This window comes from Podarcis bocagei (genome assembly GCF_964188305.1).
Source record: "Podarcis bocagei genome assembly, chromosome: 11".
Lineage (NCBI taxonomy): Eukaryota > Metazoa > Chordata > Lepidosauria > Squamata > Lacertidae > Podarcis > Podarcis bocagei.
The window spans coordinates 20,978,277-21,005,184 of NC_138136.1; the positions used below are offsets into that span (position 1 = coordinate 20,978,277).

At 42.9% G+C, this 26,908-nt stretch overlaps 1 protein-coding gene across 8 annotated transcripts in view; it reads left to right on the forward strand.

The window, feature by feature from the left end:
- The window catches only part of TRIM36 (tripartite motif containing 36), a 46,899-nt gene that overhangs the window by 11,535 nt on the left and 8,456 nt on the right, over positions 1–26,908 (forward strand). For 2 of the 8 annotated variants that reach the window (XM_081213675.1, XM_081213679.1), the window contains exons 2-6: positions 5,463–5,700; positions 15,922–16,265; positions 22,095–22,241; positions 24,471–24,566; positions 25,694–25,947. In XM_081213675.1, the coding sequence (XP_081069801.1) occupies positions 5,463–5,700; positions 15,922–16,265; positions 22,095–22,241; positions 24,471–24,566; positions 25,694–25,947 (1,079 nt within the window). Of the gene's footprint in view, positions 1–2,415; positions 2,715–5,462; positions 5,701–15,921; positions 16,266–22,094; positions 22,242–24,470; positions 24,567–25,693; positions 25,948–26,908 lie in introns of those variants that run through there. The other 6 variants (XM_081213676.1, XM_081213680.1, XM_081213681.1 and 3 more) reach the window with 5 other exon arrangements.

The window sequence follows — 26,908 nt, forward strand, 5'->3', positions numbered from 1 at the left end:
CTAAACAATGTATTTTTAAAAATCACCGTCCTGTGGTCTGGGTGGGAATTGCAAAGCAATGGTGGAATCAAGTGCCCCTACAAACTTAAATAATTCACGGAGCAGGCCCTGATTGAATGGGGCAAGGGGGGGGGGCATTTGCCTCAGGCGGCAGGTTGGGGGCGGCAGCAAAAACAGCATCCTGTTCTAATAGGCAGAACCCAGCTGGAATGTCGCTGAGCATGTATTGCAGGCCAATGGAGTGCCACTCTCACACGCTGTAGTCCTCCTTCACTTTCTTGCTGAAGCAGCAGGAACGTAAAGGGGAAGTGAGAGGGTGGCTGGTGCTTAAAAGCGGTGGGCTGCCCCCTGCCATGCTGAGGATGCCAGGCATGCAGCTTTTAATGTCTGCCATGCACGAGGTAGCTGCCCCTTCTACCACCTGGGTCAGAAAAGTGTCCCACAACCTGACACCTGTCCCTCCCAGCATCTGTCCTGCCAGGATTCCCACTGTCTTGCCCTGTTCTGATCTGTGAAAACAATGAAGGCAAGAAAGAGTTTCTGCCTTTGCCCACCCCACTTTGCTGCTGCTGCTGGCAGCCCTGGTCATTGCTGCTGCAGCTTCTTGTCCTCCTCTTTTATGAAAGCCTGCATCTCCAGCCCTCCCCTTCTATGCTTCTTTCAGGGGCAGACGGTGGAGGGCAGCTATGCAGAGCTTTGCTCCTTAAGGCAAAATTTGTAGATCCAGCGCTGCCAAGGAGCGTGAACAATCTGAATAGTTGTTGAAGGAAAAGAGAAAACTGGCAAAGGAAAAATGCAACGCTATCAAAACAATGAATTCCATAAAGAAATATCTTAGTCAAGATGAGTAGTCAAGTCAGCTTTGTGTTAAGACTCTAATTCAACATGCTTTAATTAAGCCTTTCCCAAAAATGTGAGCCAAATACAATGGCTCTCAGTCTAAAAAAAATCTATCCAATGTGATTTTAGAAGCTGAACCCTATGGAAGCACAGATGGTATTTCCTCCTCCTCCTCCTGATGGAGAGATTCAGTTTGCTGGATGTAGATAAAGGAGAGGTCTGCTGCCTAGTTTATTCAGATAGAGTTCCCTGAATTTGTTTCCCTCTGTTCTGAATGGTTAATGATAGCTTAAGAATTAATCTAATTGAACCGACAGTGATAGAAACAGACAAGTACAGCCCATTCGCTCCTCATCCTCCTCTTTTTGGTAGCCCTCATCCTCCTCTTATGTTGGTAGCCCTGAAAAACTATGTATGTTTACTTAGAGGCTGGTGACTAGATACAGTAGGGATCATTCTCCGGGAAGCATTGTTGAGAATACAGTCTTATCAATCTTAAGTTTGTGTGACTCACTTGAGCCAACTCATTACTCTTGTGGAGACACAGCACAAACTGTTATTTAAAAAGCTTCACCTTTGCCTCCATGGTTCCATGATCATTCTTTTGTGCCTGGAAAACGGGCTTGCCAAAATAATTTGACTTCATTTGCAGAGGAACTACAGCAAAGATAACCCGCCACCTGGGATGTATTGTGTTGAATGAAGGGGAACAATCCCCATTGCCCCTAAGGCAACCGAGCCCTTGTGGTGCTTTCCAGCCAAACAAAGTCGATGGCTCACCATACCCAGAAGCACCCATTTTGCATGGGGCTTTCAGGGCTGCGCCGATTTTCCCAAAGCCCAAACACTACAACACCTTCCCCCTTGCAAGTTCCAAGCCTAGAGGCTGGACTCTCCTGGGCCCCTAAACCATTCCGGGCTTCCCTTTACTGTAGTAGTAACGGTTGCAGCTCAGTTCACGTTTATATATCGCTTTTATATGTATATCACGTTTATATATCGCAAAGCAACCTGAAAGCAGTTTATGTGGCTTGAAAAGCTCCAGCCCCCTCTGTGTCCCAGCTCAGCTCCCCTGCAGTCACCCCAGCGGCACGTGGCGTCAACTCAACAGGTGAAGAAGCAGCCCTCCCTGTTGCAACTCAAGGCCGGGGAGAAGCAAGACTGGCCGGCATCTTGCTTTGGCTACGAGTCGCGTGTGCACGTGCGTTTGGTGATTTGAGAGCAAGAAAGAGCGAACAAGCAACTTTTCTCCGGAGTGAACGTGATTCTGGCACTTGTTTTTGCGAAAGGGGACAGACGGGGCGGGGCGCAGCTCGCTTCCCCTTTCCGCCACACATTTGGCTCCTGCGTGTGTACGCGTGTACACGTGTCGTCCCCGCCCAGCCTGCCTCATTTCCCCTCTCGAGGAGTAAAGTCCCGCCGGCAACCCGCCTCCCGGCTGAGGTGGCCAACAAAGGTGCCAGGTGCCGCCCCTCCCACATTGTGTCGTGGGCGTGGTTGCCAGGCTGCCGCCGCCGCCGCCCTGCTCCCCCCGCCCCCTCCCGCGCCAGGCCCCTCCCCCGCCCCTCGCGCCCCACCCTCCAGGCCAGCGCCGGAGTTTCCTCAGGGGGGTAGGCAGCAGTCGGGTGGCAGCTGCTGGGCGCCTCGTAGCCGCTTCGCGCGCGCGCCCCTCTCTCCTCCTCTGTCTTCCTCCCTCGCGCCGCGCGCTCCCCAAAGCGGGGAGGGCGGACCTCGCCGGTCCCGAGAGAGGCAGCGAAGCGAGCAGAGAGAGAGAGAAGCGAGCACACGCGCGTGCCGGGCACCCTTCGGGAGCAGCGGAGGCGGCGGGGGGCGGTGGCGTGTCCAGGATGGAAGGGGACCGGCTGGAACCCGCCGTGAGTAGCCCTGAGAGAGGGAGGGACGGGGGGGGGGGGCTGGCGGGAGTTCTTGGAGGGAGACGAGTGGGCGGGGTGGGGGGCACGTATGTATGTGTGCGCGCGTGTGTGAGGGAGATTTACAGGGACTGAGGAGGAAATGCTCTTCTCCAGTTTTAGAGTAGTTGATCTACCTGCCTAGGTGCCTCCCTCAAAGCCATGGGCAAGGCCCCCCCCCAAAGGGACAGCTGCCCTTCTCCCCCCAAATCAAGTGAATAAATAAAAAATACTTAGGTTCTAATATGAATCCTGCCCCCCACCCCACAACATAAACCCCAGCTACACCCATGTGCCTAGCTTCTTGATCAGGGGTGCCAAGGTATGACCTGCATAATCCATCACAAGACACAGTGCATACTATTTAAAAGGGAATAATGACCATCAACCTGGTGTGGGGAGGGGAGGTGCTCCTATCAAATATTTTATTTGGGGTGGGGCTGGAGGGACCTAGGCCCCTCGGAGTTGAGCTGGCTTCTCTGCTTTTGATGCACAGGGAGAAGCCCACACCTCAGGTGGAGTCGTATTTTGCCAATCGAATCTCTTCCTTGTCTCTCCTTTTAGTGCTTAGCCTTCCTGGTCTGCCTGCAAAAAGATATCCCAGCCTCCTCCTCTGCCCTCTTTCAGCATTTGCTTTACAGCTGCTGGTTTTGCCATATATATATATATATATATATATATATATATATTCGTTCTCTCCTACGCGGGACGTGACTTCTCCCCCTCCATCTCTTCTTCGTTTTGACACGTACAATAAGCAGGACTTGGGTGTGTAACCTCTCGCTATATGTACCGTGCGCCCAGAGCGTTGTGCAAACTCATGCTTGCTGCAGTTGACCGCTGGGTGGACTCTGCCCCAAGGAGGAGCTGTCAGCTGCTGCAGGCAGACCAGGGGTCTCTTCAGATCTCTTAAGGGATTTCTGGGCGTGGGTGGGATCAGACAATGGTGCGCATTGGAGAGGATGAGAGGTGTGCCAAAGGTGCTTGCTGCACATGCTAAGAAGCTGTGAACAATCCCTGCTTTTCTCTGTGTGCGGAATAAAGTAGATGCATTTGTGTTAGGGTCGCCTGTGGAAGCTTTATAATTGGGGCCAGCCGCATGAGAGTGAGTGGCAGGCATGGGGAAAACATAGCAGTGATGATGCAGCCTGATTTGGTATCCATGCGCTGATGTCTGTCATCCACGTTAATTTGGAATGTCCTGTACGGGCTGCATACAGGGGGGAGAACACTTCAAAGAGCGGGAAAGTATTTTGGCTAATGAATCCATATTAAATTATCTTATATACCTTGATAGATGGATGGTAGCTCAGTAGCCACTTGCAGTTGGATCTGGAATGATCAGTGTTGAACTATGACTCTGGAATGCTTCAAAAATCTTTTTAGCTAGAACAATAGTAGCACAAAAGGAATTTGAGTCTGTGCAGCATAAGCGATGCTACTTCAATCAGACCACTTTCAGCTGGCTTAAAAACTACTCCCTCTCCAGTCAGTGTGTTACGACTAATGTTCAGCGCCGTCTCTCTTCTCCCTCTTCTTTGGATGAGAGGAAGGTGCAGCTTTTGTTTCTGGAGAATGAATGGAGGGTTGATCATCACTCACTGTGCTTTGGCAGCACGGTTCGCAAAGCCCTATTCCCCAAAGGCGAAGAGCCGGGCATTGCGGAGTCTGTCTCCTAATTTATTCAACCAGGCTATAACTTATTCTGACTGAGCTGTAACTGGGACAAACATCTCTTCTCTCTTACCTAACAATGTGCTTTTTTGTTCTTCAGAGTCCTTTTGGAATAGAGGCAAAGCAAACTGCGACATGCACAGCAGCAGTGTCTATTTAAGGGGCAGTTTTATTTCAAGTGCTTTGGTTACCAAATACAACTTGCCTTGCAAGGAAATAAAATTTAATGAGATAATTTACTATAATTGCATAAATGGAATATTTGAAGAGTAATTGATTGTACAACTGCTTTAATATATAAAGTTGTTCCTATATGTAAAAACATTTTGGTAGTAACTTCTTATGATATTTACTGCCATACCATGGCATCACTGAAAGTGCAACCCTCAGAATACATAGGAGTTGCTGAGATTTTCCTTTGGATATTTGTCCTGTCTGTGGCATTAAGATTTATTTTAGTGCACTCATATCCATAAGTTCAAGGGACGCGGGTGGCACTGTGGGTTAAACCACAGAGCCTAGGACTTGCCGATCAGAAGGTCGGCGGTTCGAATCCCCATGACGTGGTGAGCTCCCGTTGCTCGGTCTCTGCTCCTGCCAACCTAGCAGTTCGAAAGCACATCAAAGTGCTAGTAGATAAATAGGGAAGGTAAATGGTGTTTCCGTGCGCTGCTCTGGTTCACCAGAAGTAGCTTAGTCATGCTGGCCACATGACCCAGAAGCTGTACGCCGGCTCCCTCGGCCAATAAAGCGAGATGAGCGTCGCAACCCCAGAGTTGGCCACGACTGGACCTAATGGTCAGGGGTCCCTTTACCTTACCTTTACCTTTTATCCATAAGTTCAATAGGACCCTGTGTGGTCTTTCTGAACACCGAATCTCAAATAAATATAGTTTAATATATTTGCTCTTCCATTTTTTTTTAAAAAAAGCTCTGTGGTTGAAATAGCAAATGAAATGGGTATATGTATTTTGTTTGTTTATGTAGTTGCCTCACTGCTGCTTATATTTTTTTTCATTCCTTGTTGTTTGCTTCCAGGTTACCATTAAGAATATTGAACGAGAGCTCATCTGCCCAGCATGCAAGGAGTTATTTACCCATCCACTTATACTCCCTTGTCAACATAGTATCTGCCACAAATGCGTAAAAGAAATCCTCTACTTTACGCTTGAAGATTCGTTCAATGATGCTGCCTCAGAGACCTCCAATCAAAGTAGCCCTCGCAACCGAATGCATTCCCCTAGCTTGGATAGAATTGACAGGGTTAATAGATCAGGTATGTAAAAGTAACGCTTTGATTAGTGGATTGCAAAATTTATTTGGAACAAGGCAATTTTTTTAAATTGTAACCTTCCTTAGTGTTCTATAGGTAGTTCTTATTATTGTGAAGATGTATTAATATTATTATTAGATTTGCAGTGAAGTGGGCTGGATCACACATGCAGTGGTGGCTGGTTCCCAAAGGAACAGAAGGCAGGGAGACCAAAAGTAATGAAGCCAAGGCCAATGACAGGCAGAGCCAACTATTTCAAATTTTGTCCCCATCCTCCTCCCTGCTGAAATTTATAAGAACATTGCTGCAACTAAGGAGGAGGGCTGGTTGTAGGTAAGAAGACAGGCAGGTAGAGACTGACTGGGGATAGTTCCCCATTTGCCCTAATAAACCAGAGCCCATTGTATATTTCTAGTAGTATTGCAATTGGGTTTACATTCCCTATAATTGACTTTGCTAAGCATATATTTTGTGTTTGTGCTGATTTAATTTCTACACCCTTTATAGCACCTCTATATCCATCTTACTGGAAATAAGCCCTGCTCATCAGTTATTCGAAAAAGGAGTGTTTAGGATCATGGCTTTAATCTCCCACTCATTTCTACGCCCCGCTATATCTGGTTTGCTGTGTGATGTTGGAATTGTTCACAAAGCCAACTAAAATTGCCAGATAGGTTTTAGACATGTACTGGGTAAGATAATTTGTCCAACTACCATTTATCTAGACAACAGTATTGCCTACTTTGATTTGCAACAGTTCTTCAGGATCTGAGGGAGAGGTCTTTCCCATCACCTGCTATTTGATCCTTTTAACTGGAGATTTCCCAGGGATCTTGCAGTAGTGTTCTTCCTTGTACTTTTGGTAGTTGCAGTCCTGACACACTGGAAACTGAATTTTACTAGTATTGTTACTTGGGTAGATGCCATAACTGGAATACCTTGTGTTTTCAAAAGGGCTTATATGACTGTTTGCATATGTTAAACTTTTACTTAATAAATCTATATGTGCTGCTGCTGTTATAAAATGCCTAAGTAGGGCTATGAACTATTGGCTAATTAACTGGTTCTGGGTTTGTGTTTGGATATAGAGTTATGAATAATCTCCTTATGGTAAGTAAGTCTGAGGTTACATTGATTGTCCAAGACAATATAAATGGTATTATAATTAACCAATAATAAATGCTTCAAAATGTAACAGTTCTTAAAAGAAACAAGATCTGTACTGTATTAAAATAAACCCTCATCTTTTAATTAGAGATATTGACAACTTGATATTAGTAGTCATGATAAGATGAAATCAAGCTCTCTTCCCCCCAATGCCTCATAACAATTGTGCTGCCTGATCTGGTCCTTGTTGACTCAGAAGTAAGTCCCCTCAAACACAGTGGAACTTACACACAAGTAAGTGTGCATGGAGTTACAACCTAATCCATTTTTCTGTTCTGCAGTGGGAAGAAGGGCACCTGACCCATTATTTTAAGTATACCATAGTAAACCAGCTTCTAAAAACAATTTTCTGTTCATTGTTTACAGCTTCACAGAGGAGGTCTCTTGGGTGCAGAGGTAGAAATGCTTCACTTTTGTTTGGCAGTAGTTAGGATTTGGCTCTTGTAATAAATATGTTTGCCTATACTTCTCTTAGACATCAGTGGTCAAGTCCAAGCTTAGTGGGTGGATAAAGGTAATATTGTTTAGGAACTATTACCCTCATTTTTGTGGAACAGATGTGAAGGTCAACTGGATTCAAGAGTGCAACTTGGTAGCTCTTATTGCATGATCTAAAAGAATCAATACAAATAAAAGAATATCCTTTAGGAATAAGTATAGCCACAATGCAATTCTCTGTGTTTCTACTGAGGAGTAAGTCCCATTGAATTTAATGGAGTTTACTGCTGGATAAATGGTATAGTATTGCAGCCCCATTGGCAAGGTCACACTTAGATTGCTGGCTAAACTGGAAATAGTATTATTGTTTGTTGGACAAACTCTGCTTAATCTTAACTATTTTTAGTGCACACAAGCCAACTTAAAGGGTGGAATTCAGCATAGCACTAAGAAGATCATTCCATCAGAATGGAATCATTTCTGCTTGCCCAGTGCAGTGTCCTCTGCCAGCATGCTATACTGGGGCTTCTCCCAATCCTCCTGAGCAGATGTGGGGAGGGTGCAGGGGGAGTTTGTTGCACTAACACCACCTTCCCCACAAGAGGTTTGGAGGGTGGCAACAGGCATTTTCTGCTGTGGCTCTTTTGTTTGTGGAATTCTCCCCCCAGGGAGGCTCGCCTGACACCTTTGTTACATATCTGTAGGCTAACAATTTTTCTCCAAACGAGAACTGCTTCTTCTTCAGTCTCCCCTTCCCATTAAAGACTGTCAGAAGTACCGTATTTTTCCGTGTAAAAGATGATAAAAGGTAAAGGTACCCCTGCCCGTACGGGCCAGTCGTGACCGACTCTGGGGCTGCGTGCTCATCTCGCTTAAGAGGCCGGGAGCCAGCGCTGTCCGAAGACACTTCCGGGTCACGTGGCCAGCGTGACGAGGCTGCTCTGGCAAGCCAGCACCAGCACAGTGCACGGAAATGCCGTTACCTTCCCGCTATAAAGCTGTACCTATTTATCTACTTGCACTTAGGGGTGCTTTCGAACTGCTAGGTGGGCAGGAGCTGGGACCGAACGACAGGAGCTCACCCCGCCGCGGGGATTCGAACCGCCGACCATACGATCGGCAAGTCCTAGGCACTGAGGTTTTACCCACAGCTCCACCCGATGCTTTTTGCTAAAAAAAAATTAGGCAAAAATTGGGTGTCGTCTTATACACGGATAGTGAATGCAGAGGGGGGACATGCGATTAATGGCAGCAGCAAGCAGGAGATTGGCAGCGGTGATTGGGTGGGTGATTGGTGGCTGCGGCAAGGCCTGCTGGCGATTGGATGTGGTGATTGGGGGCTGTGGTGAGGCAGGCAGGCAATTGGCTATGGCCAGTGGGCGGGTGCGCTGTTGGTGGCGGCAAGCGGGCAGACAGTTGGTGGCTGCGGCAAGGTGTGCGATCGGTTGTGGCTGTGGCAAGCGATTGGCAGTGGCGGGCAGGCAGGCAAGCGATTCCCCCCACCCCCGCTAAACACCTTAATTTCTTAATTTTGGGTTGAAAAAAACGGGTTGTCTTATACATGGGGGCATCTTATACACAGAAAAATACGGTACTTTCTACTTCACTGATATCCCATGTTGTGCTTGAAAATACAGATTACAAAATATTTGACTTACTGGTACATATATATTCTTTTAAAGTGCATCTTGTGAGGATGAATGCATTCCAGAGTGACATGAATGGAACTGAAAAAGGGTTCCAATGCTAAATCGATTAGTAAAATTTATTAACCTTCAAGGAAAATGACATTGCCATAATGTAAATAAAGGTTTCTCAACTGTCACTGAATGCCCACGTATCCTTAAGGGAAATATTTTATCTGAGGAGAGCAAGCATTCATTTTTGAACTTGAATCCAGCTGACCTTAAAACATAGTTTTGTTTCAAAATACACCCTGGAAATTTACTTTTTATTCTTCATTATGCTGGTGATATTGCTTATTTAAAAATGTAGGTTGAATTAAAAGATGTGTTATCCCTTTTCTAGTTCTTCTGGCTTTTGTTGTAGGAAATCATACTTTTAAACAGTGATAATGTTTTTTCTTAAGAAAAAAACACACCCACACACAAACCTAGGCTCTGTTACTCACGTGAAACTCATTGCATATGTGTAAAAGAGCATGAATTGCAGCTATTAATACTACCCTTGCCATGCATGTGGGAAGAAGATTAAAGTAGGTGGTAGTAAGGACCTATTTGCAGCAAAAAAATTTTTTTTTGGTCAAATTCTGCATTTATATTTGCATGGAGGAAAAAGTGGGCAGAGTACAGTTATTGCAATATGTTCCCCCTGTGTTTAAAATATGTACATAGTACTTTTCTAATCAAATTTCCAAAGCAATTTACAGCAAAATTAATTATAAAACAATAACAAAATTGTTTTCGAATCGCTGACCTTCTGATCGGCAAGTCCTAGGCTCTGTGGTTTAATTGGCCATGCTGCCAGGGGCTGATGGGAGTTGTAGTCCAAAGCACCTGGAGGGCATGACATTGGCTAGTCCTGGTCTGCAACAAAAGTCATGTGATACTTAAAGAAAAATGTACCCGTTTGTTATGGCATAAGGATTTGAGGATAAAAGCCCACTTTGCCATTAAGGTGTCACAGACGCTTCTGTTTTTGGATATGAAATATGCTTGAAGGCAAATAAGGCAAATATAACATGAGTAGTGCATATTAATACTAAATTTTACCACCTTAATCATATCATGTTCTCAAAAGCAAATAACGAAGCAGAGGAAGTAGCCAGTGGCTTCACTACTAAAAGTGGAGGATTGCCAATTCTGGTGCTTTCCCCCAGTTTTTTTAAATGGGCTCTTTTGCAGCTTTGTGAACCAGAGTAAAATGCTATGTAAAAGTTTTGTCTAAGCAAAGACAAATAGACTACATGAAAAGGGATGGAACATCTTAGATCATTATATTTACGAATCATCAGCATGGTGTCACCAGTATGTATGTAAAAGCATGCCTTCATTATCATGCTTCTCCTTATTTTTAATTAATTGATATAAAGACCACATAACTGTGTTATCTAACTTTATATTTTAGCCTGAAACTATAGGGTTCACACCTGCCAGCACTTCAGAAGCATGCTACTGGCTAAGCATTTCAGATTGCCTTGTTTAAACTTGACCACTGCATCACAGTTATTTATTTTTTAAAATTGGATTCTGTTTTTTACATTTGCCTGCTTAATTGCCATTTTAAATAGTCAATAGTTTGAATATAAGTGATATTAGTTGCCTGCCGTACTAGCCAACATATGACTGCTGCTTTTAATTGCATGTTGCATGTTACATTCTTTTTTTACTTTAAAGGTCTTGAGTTATTCAGTGTCTGCAATTAATATACTGCATGTATGCCTTTTTTGTAGGGCATGTGGCTTTTGAGATTAAACTTGTTTAGTGTATGGGCATGCTTTAGGGTTGGTTCCGTGATCAAATTATAATGCACTCATCACTATAACTGCATATTTTTCTGTGAATCTAAGGGTAGACATCTTTCCCTGGAGTGTGGTCTTGGATGAACTGCTTTCACCTCTTTACCATTAATAATTCACATAAAGGGGGTTTTGAGTTCTGAAGTGTGCCTACAGCTAATAGAAAATATTGTTTTGAGGAGTAACTTTCTGCTAAAAAATATTTCATATGGCCAATTGTCTGTTATAGGGTTGGATCCAGATTTCTCTTTTTGTGTCAGGGACGAAGGAGTCCTCAAGATAAAGCCTAATGTTCTTAAAATATAGCTTTAGAACTAGGAAACAGTTACCGTATTTTTCGCCCTATAAGACGCACTTTTTCCCCTCCAAAAATGAAGGGGAAATGTGGGTGCGTCTTATGGGGCGAATGCAGACTCCTTGGCTTCAGCGATAGCAACACGAAGCCTCCGAAGCCTGCGCTCCGGAGGCTTCGCGTTGCTTCCGCTGAAGCCAGGAGAGTCTGCTGTTTGAGGCTGGCGGTGGAGGAAAGCAGCGCTTCCCCCATCGCCAGCCCCAGAGGATGGGGGGCAGCAGGAAGACGCGCGACGCCTTGCCGCTACTCTCCAACCCTCCTTTGGGCTTTTGCGGGAGATGGGGAAATTCCCCCACCTCCCGCAAAAGCAGGCAAAAGCCGCGCGCTCTTTAAAGGGGCTCCCCGGCTTTTCTAGGAGGTGGGGGAATTCCCCACCTCCTAGAAAAGCCTGCAGGAGCCGTGCACCCTTTAAAGAGCAAGCGGCTCTTGGGGGCTTTTCCCCAAGGAGGGAGAAGGGACTGACTAGCCGAATCAGTCCCTTCTCCCTCCTGGTCGAAAAGCCCGCAGGAGTCAAGTGGGGCTCCTGTGGGCTTTTGCGGGAGGTGGGGGAATTCCGCCACCTCCCGCAAAAGCAGGGAGAAGGTCTTGGAGTAGCGCACAGGCTGCGTGCAGCCTGTCCGCTGCTCCCAGAGCTGCAGGGGGGAAATCATATTTTCCCCCTTGATTTCCCCCCCTGAAAACTAGGTGCGTCCTATGGGCCGGTGCGTCTTATAGGCCGAAAAATACGGTATATTGGCTTATACTCTACATACTTTAACCAACTAATTTGGAGGTAGCCACTTTGTGGCTGTGATACTACTATGCATAGGGGTGACAGTATGTTTCCTGTATATAGGGTTGCTGCAGAGTCACAGAAGCCAATCCTGAATTTTATTTACTTTTACTATTTATTTTTTTACAATTTATATACCACTTTTATTTAAAGTAATGTCTAAGCAGTTTGCAACCTAGATTTAAGACATTTTAAATAAAAAAACTAACTCAAAAAATACCAGAGAATTTACACATTATAGAAGACACAATTAACTGAACAGAGTGTCTTCTTTAGCATAGAACTCAGCCGCAAAATACAAAGAAAAGTGCATATTGTAAAACATAGTAAATGCTAAATAAAGTATTTTCTAAACATCAGCAGATAGATTGCATCTGAAAATAAATACAATGGCCAATAATGATATTTAGGCAAAAGAAAAATCAACTCATACTTCCCAACCACCATACGCCAAATCAGTTAAACGATTAAACAAACCAGTCCCATCAACTTCCCAGCCCCATGGAATCTAAATGCAGTTTTGTCCAGCTTCCTTGCAGGATCAGTGCACTTGCATCAAACACATAAACACTTGAATTCACGATTCTAGCACATCCTCAGTCTTGCATCCCAGAAGCGGTAACAGCAGTCACCTTTTAGCCCTATGATGACAACGATGTGTCTCCTGAACCCAACGTAGTATCACCTTCATTTTCAGTTGGCTGAATCACATGATTTTTGTATAAAGTTGTATCTTGTTTTTGAGAAATGGCTCCTCGTTTTTGAGAGATGGCTCCTATGCAGAAGAAGCAGAATTGCAAAGCATCTGCACTCTTCTCAGTACCTCAGCTTGCTTTGGAGAAAGATTCTTATGCAGAAATGCTCTATATCTGAGAAATACTTCCTGCCAAGTTTTGACATCCCGAGACCCCAAATTTCATGGTTTAAGAAAATAGAGCCCTTACGATTAAAGAATGGCTAGTTAATTTTTGGAAACTGGTAGAAAAGTATAAACTCAGAGTTGGTTCGACTGCGTGATGGAAGACAAAAGAGGAATTATTTTAAAAATGAATGGATCCTGTTGATTGAATATGTGAAAAATAGATATAATATGGATATTGAAAAATATAATAGCATCTCTATATGGTAAGAATACATTGTCAAAATTGTATTGATTATTGACTATGATTGTGGATTTATATATATGCTGAGTTGGTATTTATTTTTAATGTGAAAGTGTTTTTTTTTATATCTTGAGATTTTTATAAATGTTTGGAAAAAGAAAAATAGAACTTGTGCCATGGGAAAAGCATAGAGAATGAAAAATAGGAATCCACAGGGCTTTTGGTGTCCGACAACTTCCTGATTTATTTTCATAGTATACATCATTCATTTTAATATTAATTTATATTCTTCTATTCTCCTAGCGCCCCCCCCCCCAAATCCAAATTCTTTGAAAGCCTTGATCTTGGAAACAAATTGTTTGAAATGTGTGAAAGTTGGTGACACTTATATAAATCTGCTTATAGAATTTAGATGTTTGTAATGTGTGTTGGAAAAAAGTCAGGGTTTTTTCTTTGCATAGAGAACATGTACCCAGAGCTTAATACTGAAGAGGGCTCTGTTGCAGTTTGTTCCAAGTCACTATTATTACTGCCGAGCCAGAATGTAGTCATGGAAGCGACATATGAATATTTCTCACTCATGTATAAAAGTCTATTCTCAGTTGAGGTGACTGAGACATCCAATAATCTGGATTAATTCTAGGAAGGCAGGGAACACATGACAAGCATTTGGGCCAGCCATGTAACCCTAAGCTCATCCCTCAGTTGGTTCCCTGCCTTGACCCAGGACCGATTTTCCTTGCTGCTCCTTTCTCTCTCAGCACTTAACTATCATCTTTACTCTTTTCTGGTTACCGTCTCATGGCTTGCTCATTTTCCTAGCCTACTTCCATGTTCTTCTCTTCAAAAGGAATAGTTTTTTTCCTTTTTGCTCTGTTCCTCCTCCTCCTCTTTCCTTCCTCTTCCACAGCTCCCTCAGCCAAGCAATGAACGTGGGCTGCAAAGAATATATTAAGTAAATTAAGAGTAGTGATGGAGGAAAGATAAAAGATGCCTACTTCAGCCACGGTGGAGCCACCAGCTGAGATTTTCTTTCATAGATACAGTAGGTATCAAACGTGCCTTTTCCCAGCAGATCCTCAGTGGGCCACAAAAACTTCTGAGGGCCATTTATGGACTACAGGCTTTAACCTTCTTCGTCTTCCTTATGGATAAATGTTTTGTTCTGTGCATGAAATAGGCAGCAATTGATGACCTTGCGTATTAGTTTGTCAGACAAGCGAAGGAAATGGGATGTCATTAGAGGTGAAGAAACTGTCCTGTTGGTTCTAAACCTTCTACCTCCCCCCAGTAGATACCAGCTGTTCCAAAGCTTTAGGATCCCATCCACACCTATGACGCTTCATGAAGAAGGCATCTCTCCTCTGCCCTCTGGTGGTGCACAGATTTCCAACTTCTACCTGCATGTGATTGTCAAGGCTCTCACAGCACCTCCCTTTGCAACTCTGAAGGATGATCCATTAAGACTGCTGTCCCCAAAGGTCTCCTTTTCTAATGGCAGTTACCACCACTTGCAAGTTCTTAGATCTGGAAGTTCTTTTGATCAAAGAACATTAAGCACATTTTTCAGATCTTTCAAATGGATCCACTGATGGTTAACTCTGTCTTCCTTAGGGAACAAGAGCTGAACTTGCCTGCAACCCTCTCACCTAAGGGAGAGAATCTGGCACTAGCTAGGCATTAGGAGGGGCCTACAAACTTCTATTGAACAAAAACAGCCAATCAAACCTGCTCTTTGTCTCTTTCCACTAAAGGTCATTGGGGAAAAAAATACCTGGTACTGCGGTTGACCAGATGGTGCAAAGCATGCATCTTTTTGCCTTACAGTTCACAGCACCTCCCAAAACCTCAACATATCATGGTCCACTCCAGCAGGATAGCATACTCTTTGGCGACATTTTACACTAATGACCCCTACCTAGAAATCTGCTGGGCAGCCCCATGGAAGTCCCTACTCCCTTTACTAAACATTACATATCTCAGGGGTCATTGTCCCTCAATCTCCAGCTTGTATTGGGTATTCTCCTGTGAACGAGGATTCTGCACCACCTGTTTTTTCTAGGTTCACATTGTGGTTTTGTTTCTTTTTTGTTCTGGACTCTTCTCGGCACTTCTGTCTCAAGCTTTGCTATGAGATGGAACTGGTGGAGAAGCTTAGGGTGACATGGCTGGCCCAAATGTTTGTCACGTATTCCCTGCCTTCCAGGGTGATAGGAATAGGAGAATAGGATAGGAGGAATTAAACCCAGCCAGCATATTGGATGCCTGTTCAACATAACTAGAAAGAACCTTCAAGGTAAGTGTCCGGTGTTCCTTTTCTCTTTCGTACTTGCAATTGTTTTTATTATGCTTCAGCCAAGATTTGCAGTTGGGAATGAATTTAAACTTAAGCCTGCTGAGCATGCTGGAAGAGCTAGCCTCATCTTGCTATTCAGGGTATTCTTACAGTTGGGTTTATTTTTTGTTTAGATTTGCATCCTGCACTCAGCATGTGCTATAGCAATATATTCATCAACTCATCAAAACAGTAATGGATTATGGTGGGAGACAGTGAGTTACAGAGGATGTTAAGTGAAATTCAGGCTGAGCAAAAATTGAACAGAGACTTGCCATTCCCAGACCTCTCTCCCTTGAATTATAATGTCTCTTCCAGTAAGGTTCTTACTGAACAAAAAAACAACTCCAGCATTTTTCAGGTTGGTCTGAGGATTGTCAAAAGATGAAATATCAAACATTTTGCTCTAGCTTCCATATTATCTTTCTTTTGCAAAGTTGTGCAATTTATTTACAACCTTACTAAGTATGGCAGCCACATGGCATATGCATTAAAGGGAATTTCTAAATAAAGATCTAGTAGCTTATCGTTTATTCACCTGCCAAATCATTTTCCTTATCAACATTGCAACTAAATCAGCTCCTGCCATCTGCACAGGTTGGAAACGCAATTCCTTGACTCCTAAGGCAACTACCTTCCCTTGTCCTGGATGCCGGCATGACATAGACCTGGGAGAGCGTGGCATCAATGGCCTATTTCGCAACTTTACTTTGGAAACTATTGTAGAACGATATAGGCAGGCAGCAAGGGCAGCTACAGCCATTATGTGTGATCTCTGTAAACCTCCACCGCAAGAATCCACAAAGAGCTGCATGGATTGTAGTGCAAGTTATTGCAACGAATGCTTCAAAATACATCATCCCTGGGGAACTGTAAAAGCGCAACATGAATATGTGGGACCAACTACGAACTTCAGGCCTAAAGTAAGTGAGTTTGTTTGATGTGTAATAGAACTGGCTTGCCTTTGTGCACATACAATTTGTATGCTAGCTGTTGCTGCATAACAATTACTTCAGTATTCTTGATTATAAATTCCAGAATTTTGTCTTCTGATTCTGTTGCTATGACTGTTGATGAGCTGCATTTTAGAGAGAACTGTGTAATGTAATTTTCCAAACAGAAATTGGATGTTGAGCATAGTGCTAAACAGGTTTTATTTTGAAAATAGTACACCATTGTTACTGTTGAATTATTCTGGATAACTGTCTTCAGATATTTTCAAGTTTTGTAAACTTTTAAAAATCTACTAAAAGTTTAAATTTGTTGTAGTTATTACTTACGTTGGTAGAATGAGTTCCTATTATTATTATTATTATTATTGCACATCTAGCATAGCATATAGTTTATGCTGAGTGGGATATTTTGGCGTGGTGATGGTAACTCTGTAATTTTAAGTATTTTACAGGTTTTTTTAACCTTATATATGAGGATTGGGCAAACTTTTTTTCTGTATTAAGAGCCATATTCCCTCCGAGGTAACCAAGTGGGCCAGAGCCATGTGACTCTCTTTAAGACAGGTTGGGAAACCTATGGCACAACCAGATGTTGTTGGGTTGCAACTCCTGTAATCATCTCTGACCATTGACCATGCTCATTGGGGCTGATGGGAATGGAAGTTTGAAGAGTGACATGTTCCCCACCTCTGCTTTAGGTCTTCCAAGTTGGTGGCAACCACTACTTCTTATAGGAGCCAATTCCATAGTTTATGGACTGTGTGAAGAAGTGCTTTATTTTGTCTGTCCTGAGTCTTTAAACATTCATCTTCATTGGATATCCATAAGCTCTAGCATTATAAGAGAGGGAGAAAAGTGTTTCTCTACTTTCTCGGGACGCGGGTGGCACTGTGGGTTAAAGCACAGAGCCTAGGACTTGCCGATCAAAAGGTTGGCGTTCGAATCCCTGCAACGGGGTGAGCTTCCGTTGCTCAGTCCCTGCTCCAGCCAACCTAGCAGTTTGAAAGCATGTCAAAGTGCAAGTAGATAAATAGGTACCGCTCCAGCGGGAAGGTAAACGGCATTTGCGTGCACTGCTCTGGTTCGCCAGAAGTGGCTTAGTCATACTGGCCACATGACCCAGAAGCTGTACGCCGGCTCCCTCGGCCAATAAAGCGAGATGAGCGCCTCAACCCCAGAGTCGGTCACGACTGGACCTAATGGTCAGGGGTCCCTTTACCTTTAAGGTTATCAGGCTTTGCTGCTGTCGCATGGTGTTTTTAGTATCTGGCTTATGGTCTGACTTCTTCACCTCATTTGCAAAGTCAGTTGGTAACTAGCCCCAAGGCTCAAGTAATCAAGCTATGTGGTACATGACAGCGAATGCAAAACTACCTCTAAGTTGCTGCTCAGCATTCGTTTGGGTTGGCTGACTTCTTTTTCCAGCACTGTGGTTGAGAATGCTCTATGTATGTGCAGTGTTTAAAACTAATTTGACACAGGTCCGCCCATTTTCACATTTCTAAATGTGACAGCGTTTAATGCCAAGGGGAAAAAAGAGAATTCACAATCCTATTTGGTGCCTCCACTATAATTGCTGTACCCCATGGGCATAGCTGGATCTTAATCATTTATTTCATTTCTGGAGTTTTCATTGCCTGTCACCTTCACTGTATTACTTTTATACAGTATATGGATATCTTTACTTGGGACCTAATTTAATGTCGGAAATGGCTTTGTGAATGAGAATGACAATCATTCTTGCCCTAAGAGGCTGTCTCCTAACGCCTGAGGTTAAAATTGGCTGTACAAAACATATAGCCTATTCAGCTTAGGAAAACAAATGAGGTTATTTGCTTTTAGCTTTATTGGGGCTGCGTTCCAGATTTTAATTCCCTGGATAGTTAACAACTTCCTTCCAATTTCCAGCTTATAAATCACTCAGAGTTGATTTATTTGTGTTTGCTTTCTGCTTTTCCCAATCCAAACATATTCTTTAGACTAAATATAGGCTTGGGTCCCAAAAAACCCCATTGCAAGGCATGGTGTGAATGCAATAGTGCTTTTCTATCCACTTGAAAAGCTGAAAAGTTCTGTGAGAGTTGGGGAATTCTTCAGAATGGAATGTGGTGCAGTGCAGGAGTTACAGCTTGTGTTTGTGTGTGTGTAAATTGGTACATACCGTATTTTTTGCACCATAACACTCACTTTTTTCCTCCTAAAAGGTAAGGGGAAATATCTGCGTGTTATGGAGGGAATGCCTACGGGTGGCATGCCTACGGATTTTCCTCCTCTAAAAACTACGTGCGTGTTATGGTCGGGTGCGTGTTATAGAGCGAAAAATACGGTACATTTGTGTGAGTGAGAGTGCCTTTCATTTGCACAAATAGAGCATTGTATTCAGCCCCATCATTGTAAAATTATAATTTTAATAGGAAAACTATTTTTAAAAGAAAGCTACCTACAGTATTTCAGGCAAGATAGTGGTATTGTTGAGCTAGTTCCCATCCATAGCACCTGCAGGAGAACTGTTTTAAATGGTTATTTGTCCTTTCTTCTGTGAAGAAAGAGAAGCAGATGGAATCCTGTAATTGCTTGTAATCTTGTTAAAGTGAATTAACCTTAAAATGTTAAATTCAAGGCTGCTGTGGGTTTTTAGTCCAATCTAATTATAACGTCTCTTATATTAGCTGCTATTTAAAATTGTAAACAATCATATGAATCGCTGTAACTGAGTAAGGTGAAAAAAGCAAATCTTTGTAGCATGCAAAACAAGTAATTAGGTGAAACAACTAGCTTGAATTTTGCTTTACTTTTTAAAGAAAACCAAATGCAAGAAACAACATTTTCCATCCCTTTGCACAGCCAGATGGCTTGCTTCTAAAACACTTTTTTTGGCAGTTAATTCTTCCATTTGTTCACCAGTTTTCCTTCACAGTCTTTTAACTAATAAGCATCCAGTGCCATCAGTAATGATATCCTTTTAAATTGTTTGGCAGAGTTGACCATCAAATCCTTTTGGATGGCTTTTTATGGTGACTCTAGTTCTTTCTGAAGGCTTGATTTCAGAAAGTGCTGCTGAGGACTCTTGTTTGACTTCTTGGCCATTGGCCTATGGCAGGGTGTGGCAAATGTTAAGAACATGGAAACTGCCTTATACCCAGTTTTATTTTATTATTATTCCATTATACATATATTTAAAAATACACTCTTTTATTTCTCTTTCGCCTGTTTTCCACCCACTCTTCCTCTGGCTTTTTCCCCTCAGGGGATGCCTGCCTCCCTCACTCTGAATTTCAGATCCTTTGCCACATTTGTTCAGCATGCTGGGAATTGTAATACTGGCATGGCTTCATCCAAAAGACTGTGACAGGACCAGGGGACGAGGCAGACAAGTGAGGAGGCATTGGTTGGCTGTGGCAGTGAGGCCCACCTGAAAGTGAACTGAGACTCGTTGGCCAACCCACTGCTTGAAAAATGTTGGCAATATGGCAGGCTTCCTCAAACTCGGCCCCCCAGATGTTTTGGGACTACAGTTCCCATCATCCCTGACCACTGGTCCTGCTAGCTAGGGATCATGGGAGTTGTAGGCCAAACATCTGGAGGGCCGAGTTTGAGGAAACCTGCCATATGGTATCTTACAGGGGCCGGTTTTGTTACTCACGCTGCTTAGCATATATGGTGAACAACTGGAATTTTGAGTTGTTGTTGTTTAGTTGTTTAGTCATGTTTGACTCTTCATGACCCCATGGACCAGAGCACACCAGGCACTCCTGTCTTCCACTGCCTCCCACAGTTTGGTCAAACTCATGCTGGTAGCTTCGAGAACACTATCCAACCATCTCGTCCTCTGTTGTCTCCTTCTCCTTGTGCCCTCCATCTTTCCCAACATCAGGGTCTTTTCCAGGGAGTCTTCTCTTCTCATGAGGTGGCCAAAGTATTGGAGCCTCAGCTTCAGGATCTGTCCTTCCAGTGAGCACTCAGGGCTGATTTCCTTAAGAATGGAGAGGTTTGATCTTCTTGCAGTCCATGGGACTCTCAAGAGTCTCCTCCTCCAGCACCATAATTCAAAAGCATCAATTCTTCGGCGGGAATTTTGAGTGCATTGCCATTAAAATGCAGTTCTGTTTCCCTTGACATCAGATACAGTGTTAGCTGATAAGGCGTCTGTCAACAGAACAGAGAAACTTTTGGCATCTCCACCTCTCCCTTGCCCCTCCACCTCCCAAATCTGCTCCAAAGGGCTGGGGAATCTCCCACAGCAGGGGGGAAATCTCTGAAGATTGCTTCTCTTTGCTGCTCTGTTGACAGAAGCCTGGCAAGTGAGCAACACCATTGGATACAACTATTCATGCTTCAGAGCAATGCCTGGGGGCATTACTAGTTGAGGGCCAATAAAGTGGGGCTTAATCCAGATAAGGATGTAAGTGCTACTGATTAGGGAATAGGGATTCAGTTTGTCTTGAAAGATGCAACACTTTCTTTGGAAAAAAGGGGGGTTTCAGTTTGTAGGTAGTGGGCAGGGACTTAACAGACCTGGCCTTTTATTTGGATGTCCAGATTGCAGCTGTGGCTAGGGGTCCTTTTGTCCAGTTTAGGCTAGTTTGTCATCTGCACCTATTCCTGAAAAGATCTAACATGCCTTGTTGACACATACCTTCTTAAGCTGATTTTGAAACAGAGTTCTGGAGTCCACAAGAGGGAAACACTTCAAAATCTAGTTGAGCAATTAAGGCTGGCCAAAAAGTTGGTTTTTGAGTTCTACAGAACTTTTCATTCAGCTAGAAGTTACTCAAAGCAGGGATAAGAAATTATGCTGGATGTTGAAGCCTTGATGTATGCATTTAAACTCGATCAGGAGGTGGAGATTGCAGTCTGGATTGATCTCAGCTAGCTTCTTGCAGGTATCAGGTATACCTAGGATCCTGGGATAAGAGCAGCTGATTCCCCATTTTTGTAAACACAAAGCCCATCTCTTATCCAGATTTCGCTCATGCATTTTGTGAAACACCGAGGCTCCTGGTAAGGAAAAACCACAAGTAGAAACAGCAAATTGATTTTAATCCTAAAGTTCTGTTGCATTGAGTGTAAGTAATGTCCGTTTATGTGTGGATCTGTGGGGTCTTATTTTGTCAGTCCCTCTTCCTGCACATAGCATCCTATTCACAACCAAGCCCAGTGGATTTTCAGTGGGCACAGGGAGCTGCAGATGGAGAAATGAGGTGGGAAAGCCATGTTCTCTGAATGGAACAAATAAAAGAATCCAAACCTATGTGGCTGTTAAGAACACACAGTAGTGGAAGTATGTTTTATTCCCCTATTATTTTTTCTCAACTAGTAAATAGTTGAATTTCAATAAAATTAAATTTGCTGCTATCTTTCAAAATTCCTATTTGTTACAGTGGGTCATTCTCTAGGAAGAAATTATGACATTCAGTTATTTATCACATATCGTTGGCTTAATTTGATTGAAACATGTTTGTATCTCTTCCCCTCCATATTGTCAACTTTTGATGGCTACTAGACTTAGCCTTTTAAAATCATGTTTCTGAAATGTTCTTTTTGCAAGAAATTGGTTGGATGAATTGAGGTATGATAGCTATATGAATTCCTGACTTTGTGCTTTTTAATTAGTTTTTATCAAAAACTAAATATATTTTAAAATCTTGTTTTTAAGTTAATTTCCCTGATTCTGTGTGCATAGTCTAAAATCTGAGCATATTCATACACAGAAGATTATATATAACATACTGAATAATAAATAACCTGTGTTGCTGAGCAGTTCGTGAAAGACGTTTTAAATTATTTTATTCTTGTCAGATTTTGATGTGTCCGGAACATGAAATGGAAAGAGTAAACATGTATTGTGAAATATGCAGAAGGCCTGTTTGTCATCTTTGCAAATTGGGTGGCTCACATGCAAACCATAGAGTGACTACAATGAGCAGTGCCTACAAAACACTCAAGGTAAGGGGGAATGCTCTTATTTTTTCATCTTTGGTAACAAAAGCATCATGAAGTTTTTTTCCTGGTGTATTTTAACACAGACACACACACACAGATTATTTGCATACAGGCTTATTTTTGCAAATGTAGGCGCCATCTGTTGAAATGGCACACTTTTCGTTTATTTTGTTTATCAGTTTGCTTTTTATAACAAAAAGTCTCAACGCAACATGACAAGAATAAAATGTAACACACAAAAACAATTTTAAACCTGAAATATTTTTAAACACCGATAATACACGGTACATAAAATGCTCATCAGGATGATCAAGGGTCTGGAAACCAAACCTTATGAGAAATGGTTGAGCGAGTTGGGTATATTTAGCCTGGAAAAGAGGAGACTTGAGAGGAGATATGATAGCCATCTTCAGATATCTAAAGCGCTCTCACATGGAAGATGGAGCAAGCTTGTTTTCTCCTGCTCTGGAAGGCAGGACACGAACTCATGGTTTCAAGAAAAGAGATTCCAACTAAACACCAGAAAGAACTTTCTGACAGTAAGAGCTGTTTGACAGTGCAACAGTCTCTAACGAGAGGTGGCGAACTCTCCTTCCTTAGATGTTTTTAAGCAGAGGTTGGGTGGCCATCTGTCATGGATGCTTGAGATGACCCTCAGGATCCCTTCCAACTCTAGAGTTCTATGATTCTGTGATCCACAACATGTTAATAAGAGCCAAGTCCCCCCCCCCCACTAAGATATTTGCACCACTATAGGAGGCAGCATTAATTATCTAAAGGCCTGGGTACACAGAAAGGTCTTAGCCTGGTGCATGAAACATGGCAAAGGTGGGGCCAGGTGAGTCTCGCTGAGAAGGCCCTTTCACAGCCCCAGGGCTACTACTGAAAAGGCCCATTCTCATTAGGTTACCTTCTTTTCTCATCTTCCCTTGGCTGGGGCACACTAGGAAGGGCCTGTGTTGAAAACCACGTCGGATTCTATTCTTGAGATTATTGCTCCAGTGGCAATAGGAGCCAAAGCATCCACTGGGCAGACGTCGTGTTTGTATTAGGCAGTGGCTCTGAAGAACAGTCCGCTTGCATAGCATATCCTTCCAGAGCCAGTACCTGGCATTGCCTCCTATGGCAGGAAGCACTGCCATTAGCCACCTGGTGTATTGTGGGAGATGTATAGAAATGGGTGATAGCATAGATAGATGGGGCTGCAGAAGAACAGATCTGGGTGCTCGCTTCGGCAGCACATATACTAAAATTAGAAGAACAGATCTGGTCTCTGGGGAACCTTAAGGCCTAGGAGCAGCCCTGGCTGCAGCCTGCCCAACACATGCTCTTGAAATAGTCATGGCGATGCCGTTTTGATAGCTTTAGAGGTAAAATCATTTTGGTTTTATTTAACTAACCAAATTACAATATATTTTTTTACAATCAGACATTTTTAATTGGATGTTGCCAGCCTTAACCCATAAAACAGAGGTAGTGGTTATTGCTCATAAAATGTTTAATGTTCTTGAAGCATGGAAGTTTAAATTGGATTAACACTGTTGACCATTCCTAGCATGGCTCATACCAGCTGTTCAAATAGACAAATGTTTTATGATTGTGTTTGTGGAACAAATGACATTTTAATTATTGAATTCACTTCGTTCTGTAGGGACTTTTTGTCACGAGGAGTTTTTATGTATGAACCATGCTTTGAATAAAGCAATGTTCTGATGACAGGAGTGGATTGGTACTCCATTATTCAGACTCTCAGTTACTCTTGTTTCAGACTGAAGCAGTTTGGTGATTACAGATGTTCTGATAGAATGAAGTGGCATTGGTTTCCATGAACGAAAGCTGGTTTTCTTCACCTGTACTGCAGTTGCAGAAATGACTTTCAGGGCGGTGCACATGTGGATCATGACCAGTTCTACCACACACCCTTTCCCATCATGCTTTAGCTGTACTTACTTGAATTATACATTGTTTGTATCTCACAGACAGTGGCAATTAGCTGTAGTAGCACCTAAACACTAGCTTGGATGGGATGGTATTTTGCACGACACTGTTGCTTGTTGAAGGGGATTTGCTTACTTATTTATTTAATATCCTGATATTCCTCTGAAAAGAGCCCCCAAATTCCCTGTTTGCTTCAGAGATTCTGCTTCAAAAAGCAGCAGAACACTTAGCCTTAGAATTCCTATGCAATGTTTTTACTTCTTTTCTAACCAGAATTGCTGCTATTTTTAATAGGAGAAACTTTCAAAAGACATAAACTACCTCATTAGTAAGGAGAGCCAGGTGAAAAGCCAGATTACAGAACTTGGTCTTTTAATGAAAGAGGCAGAGGTAAGAATTATTTATTGGCATGTGTTAAACTCTCTTGTGATGTGTGTTCATTTTTAACAGTGCTCATTTTAATGTTAATTTATGCATGTTGGCTAGGTGTTGTGTTTTGTTCAAGGCAGTAAATAAATGATTTTTAATAAATAAGCTTTCCCTAAAAAAACCCCCATGTATATTAGCCATAGATCAGGCATTTATATTTAAAATACTTGCATACAAATTTCTTTAAAAGTGGAGTGGTTCCTAGATAGGGACTTGTGATGGGATGATGAGCTGCTTGTGCGTAAAATCGTAGTCCCTCAGAGTTTGTTCAAGTCCACAAACCTCTGTCTGTGACGGAGCCCCTCAGACATGGCTCCTCTTAGTCACTCGCAGATTCCGACAGTGGCTGCTTTCGGAATCGCTTCCAACATAAAAGCTCCTTAACGGAAACACGTCTTCTGGACTCACGGCGTGACAGTTTCCGGCGAGGAGTGGGTCTCCCTATGGGAGGTTCAGAAACCTCCCCACTGTTCTCGCTGGACGTGTCCCTGAGCCCTCCCTCTTGCTCGCTTTCCCTCAGAGACCCACCTCTCCCCCTGCTGGTTCCTGCTTCCGCTGCTGGGTCTCTCCCAACCTCCGTGAGCCCTTCCACCACCTGTCCCTCCGATGGCAGTTCCCTGACAGGACTGTATAATTGTTAAGCTGTGTTTAGAAATTTATTTGTTAGAAATTTATAATTAGATGTATTTTCACACAACTAACTTCAGGTGAGCCTCACTGTCACCTGAAAATGAGAGCAGCTCTTCACACATTTTGCAACATCTGACTTGTCAATAACAGCTCTTATATTCAGGCCAGGACAGCTGTGTGTTTAGTGAAGTGTTAATTAACCTGGCTTGGAAGTGGTTCTTTGTAACTTTGAAAATACAGTATGTAAGTGCAATTTGCACCAAAAGCTTAGATTTTCAATGTCCTTGTTTTGCTAAAAGCAAGAACGAGTCTTCCGGCAGACTACAAATTTCATTACTGCTCTTCAGATCCTTGAAATGTTAGCAGGTATGGCCTCTTGTTTTTGCTGCAACAGACTGACCCAGCTACCTTTGGAAATTGTTCTGGTAGTTATTGAAAAGTATGTTCCTGTTTTTCAGCATAATGGCGAAAGAGCTAAGGAAGAAGCATCTCACAGCTTTGATAAGTTGTTCGATGTTTTGGAAGAGAGGCGAGCAACTGCACTCAGGGCTATTGAAGCTTCCAAAAACCTAAGACTGGAGAAACTGCATTCTCAGATAGAAGAGTATCAGGGACTTCTAGAAAACAATGGCCTTGTAGGGTATGCCCAAGAAGTTCTTAAAGAAACAGACCAGTCTTGTTTTGTTCAAACAGCGAAACAGCTTCATGAAAGGTACGCCATTTATATTCTAAAATGTTTAGATGATGTACAGTGGTACCTCAGGTTACATACACTTCAGGTTACAGACTCCGCTAACCCAGAAATAGTGCTTCAGGTTAAGAACTTTGCTTCAGGATGAGAACAGAAATTGTGCTGCGGCGGCAGCAGGAGGCCCCATTAGCTAAAGTGGTGCTTCAGGTTAAGAACAGTTTCAGGTTAAGAACGGACCTCCAGAACGAATTAAGTACTTAACCCGAGGTACCACTGTACTTCAAAACATGCCTTGTTCTTCACCATAATTTGAGTATAGAGATCTGCTTGTGGGGCAACTTCCCTCATGTGGAAGTAAAATTATTTTCTGCCCACTTTTTGTATTTTGGATCTAAGTGATATGTTTCGAGATCATGGCTCTCAAGTAGCTCCAATACACTTATAATTTCTTTGCAGAGGAGAACATCCTAGTAGATCGTGTCCCTACTTTCTTTCAAACTAGCTTATGTCAACTATGCATCATAAAGTTTCTGATTAATTGAATAATCAATATATAATAAACTACAGTGGTACCTCGGGTTAAGTACTTAATTCATTCCGGAGGTCCGTTCTTAACCTGAAACTGTTCTTAACCTGAAGCACCACTTTAGCTAATGGAGCCTCCCACTGCTGCTGCGCCGCTGGAGCACGATTTCTGTTCTCATCCTGATGCACAGTTCTTAACCCGAGGTACTATTTCTGGGTTAGCGGAGTCTGTAACCTGAAGCTATGTAACCTGAGGTACCACTGTATTGAGGATTTCAATTCCACTGTTACATAGGAAAGTCAAAGAAAAAGTATACTTTGGCAGGTGACTTGTTTTATTCATTCTCAGACATTAGCAAAAACTAAAGGATCGTATATTTTCGTATGGGTCTCTGGGAGGTATTGTTCATTTGCAAGATCTTTTCTTTCTCTCACTTATAAGAGGCTAAAGCAGTCG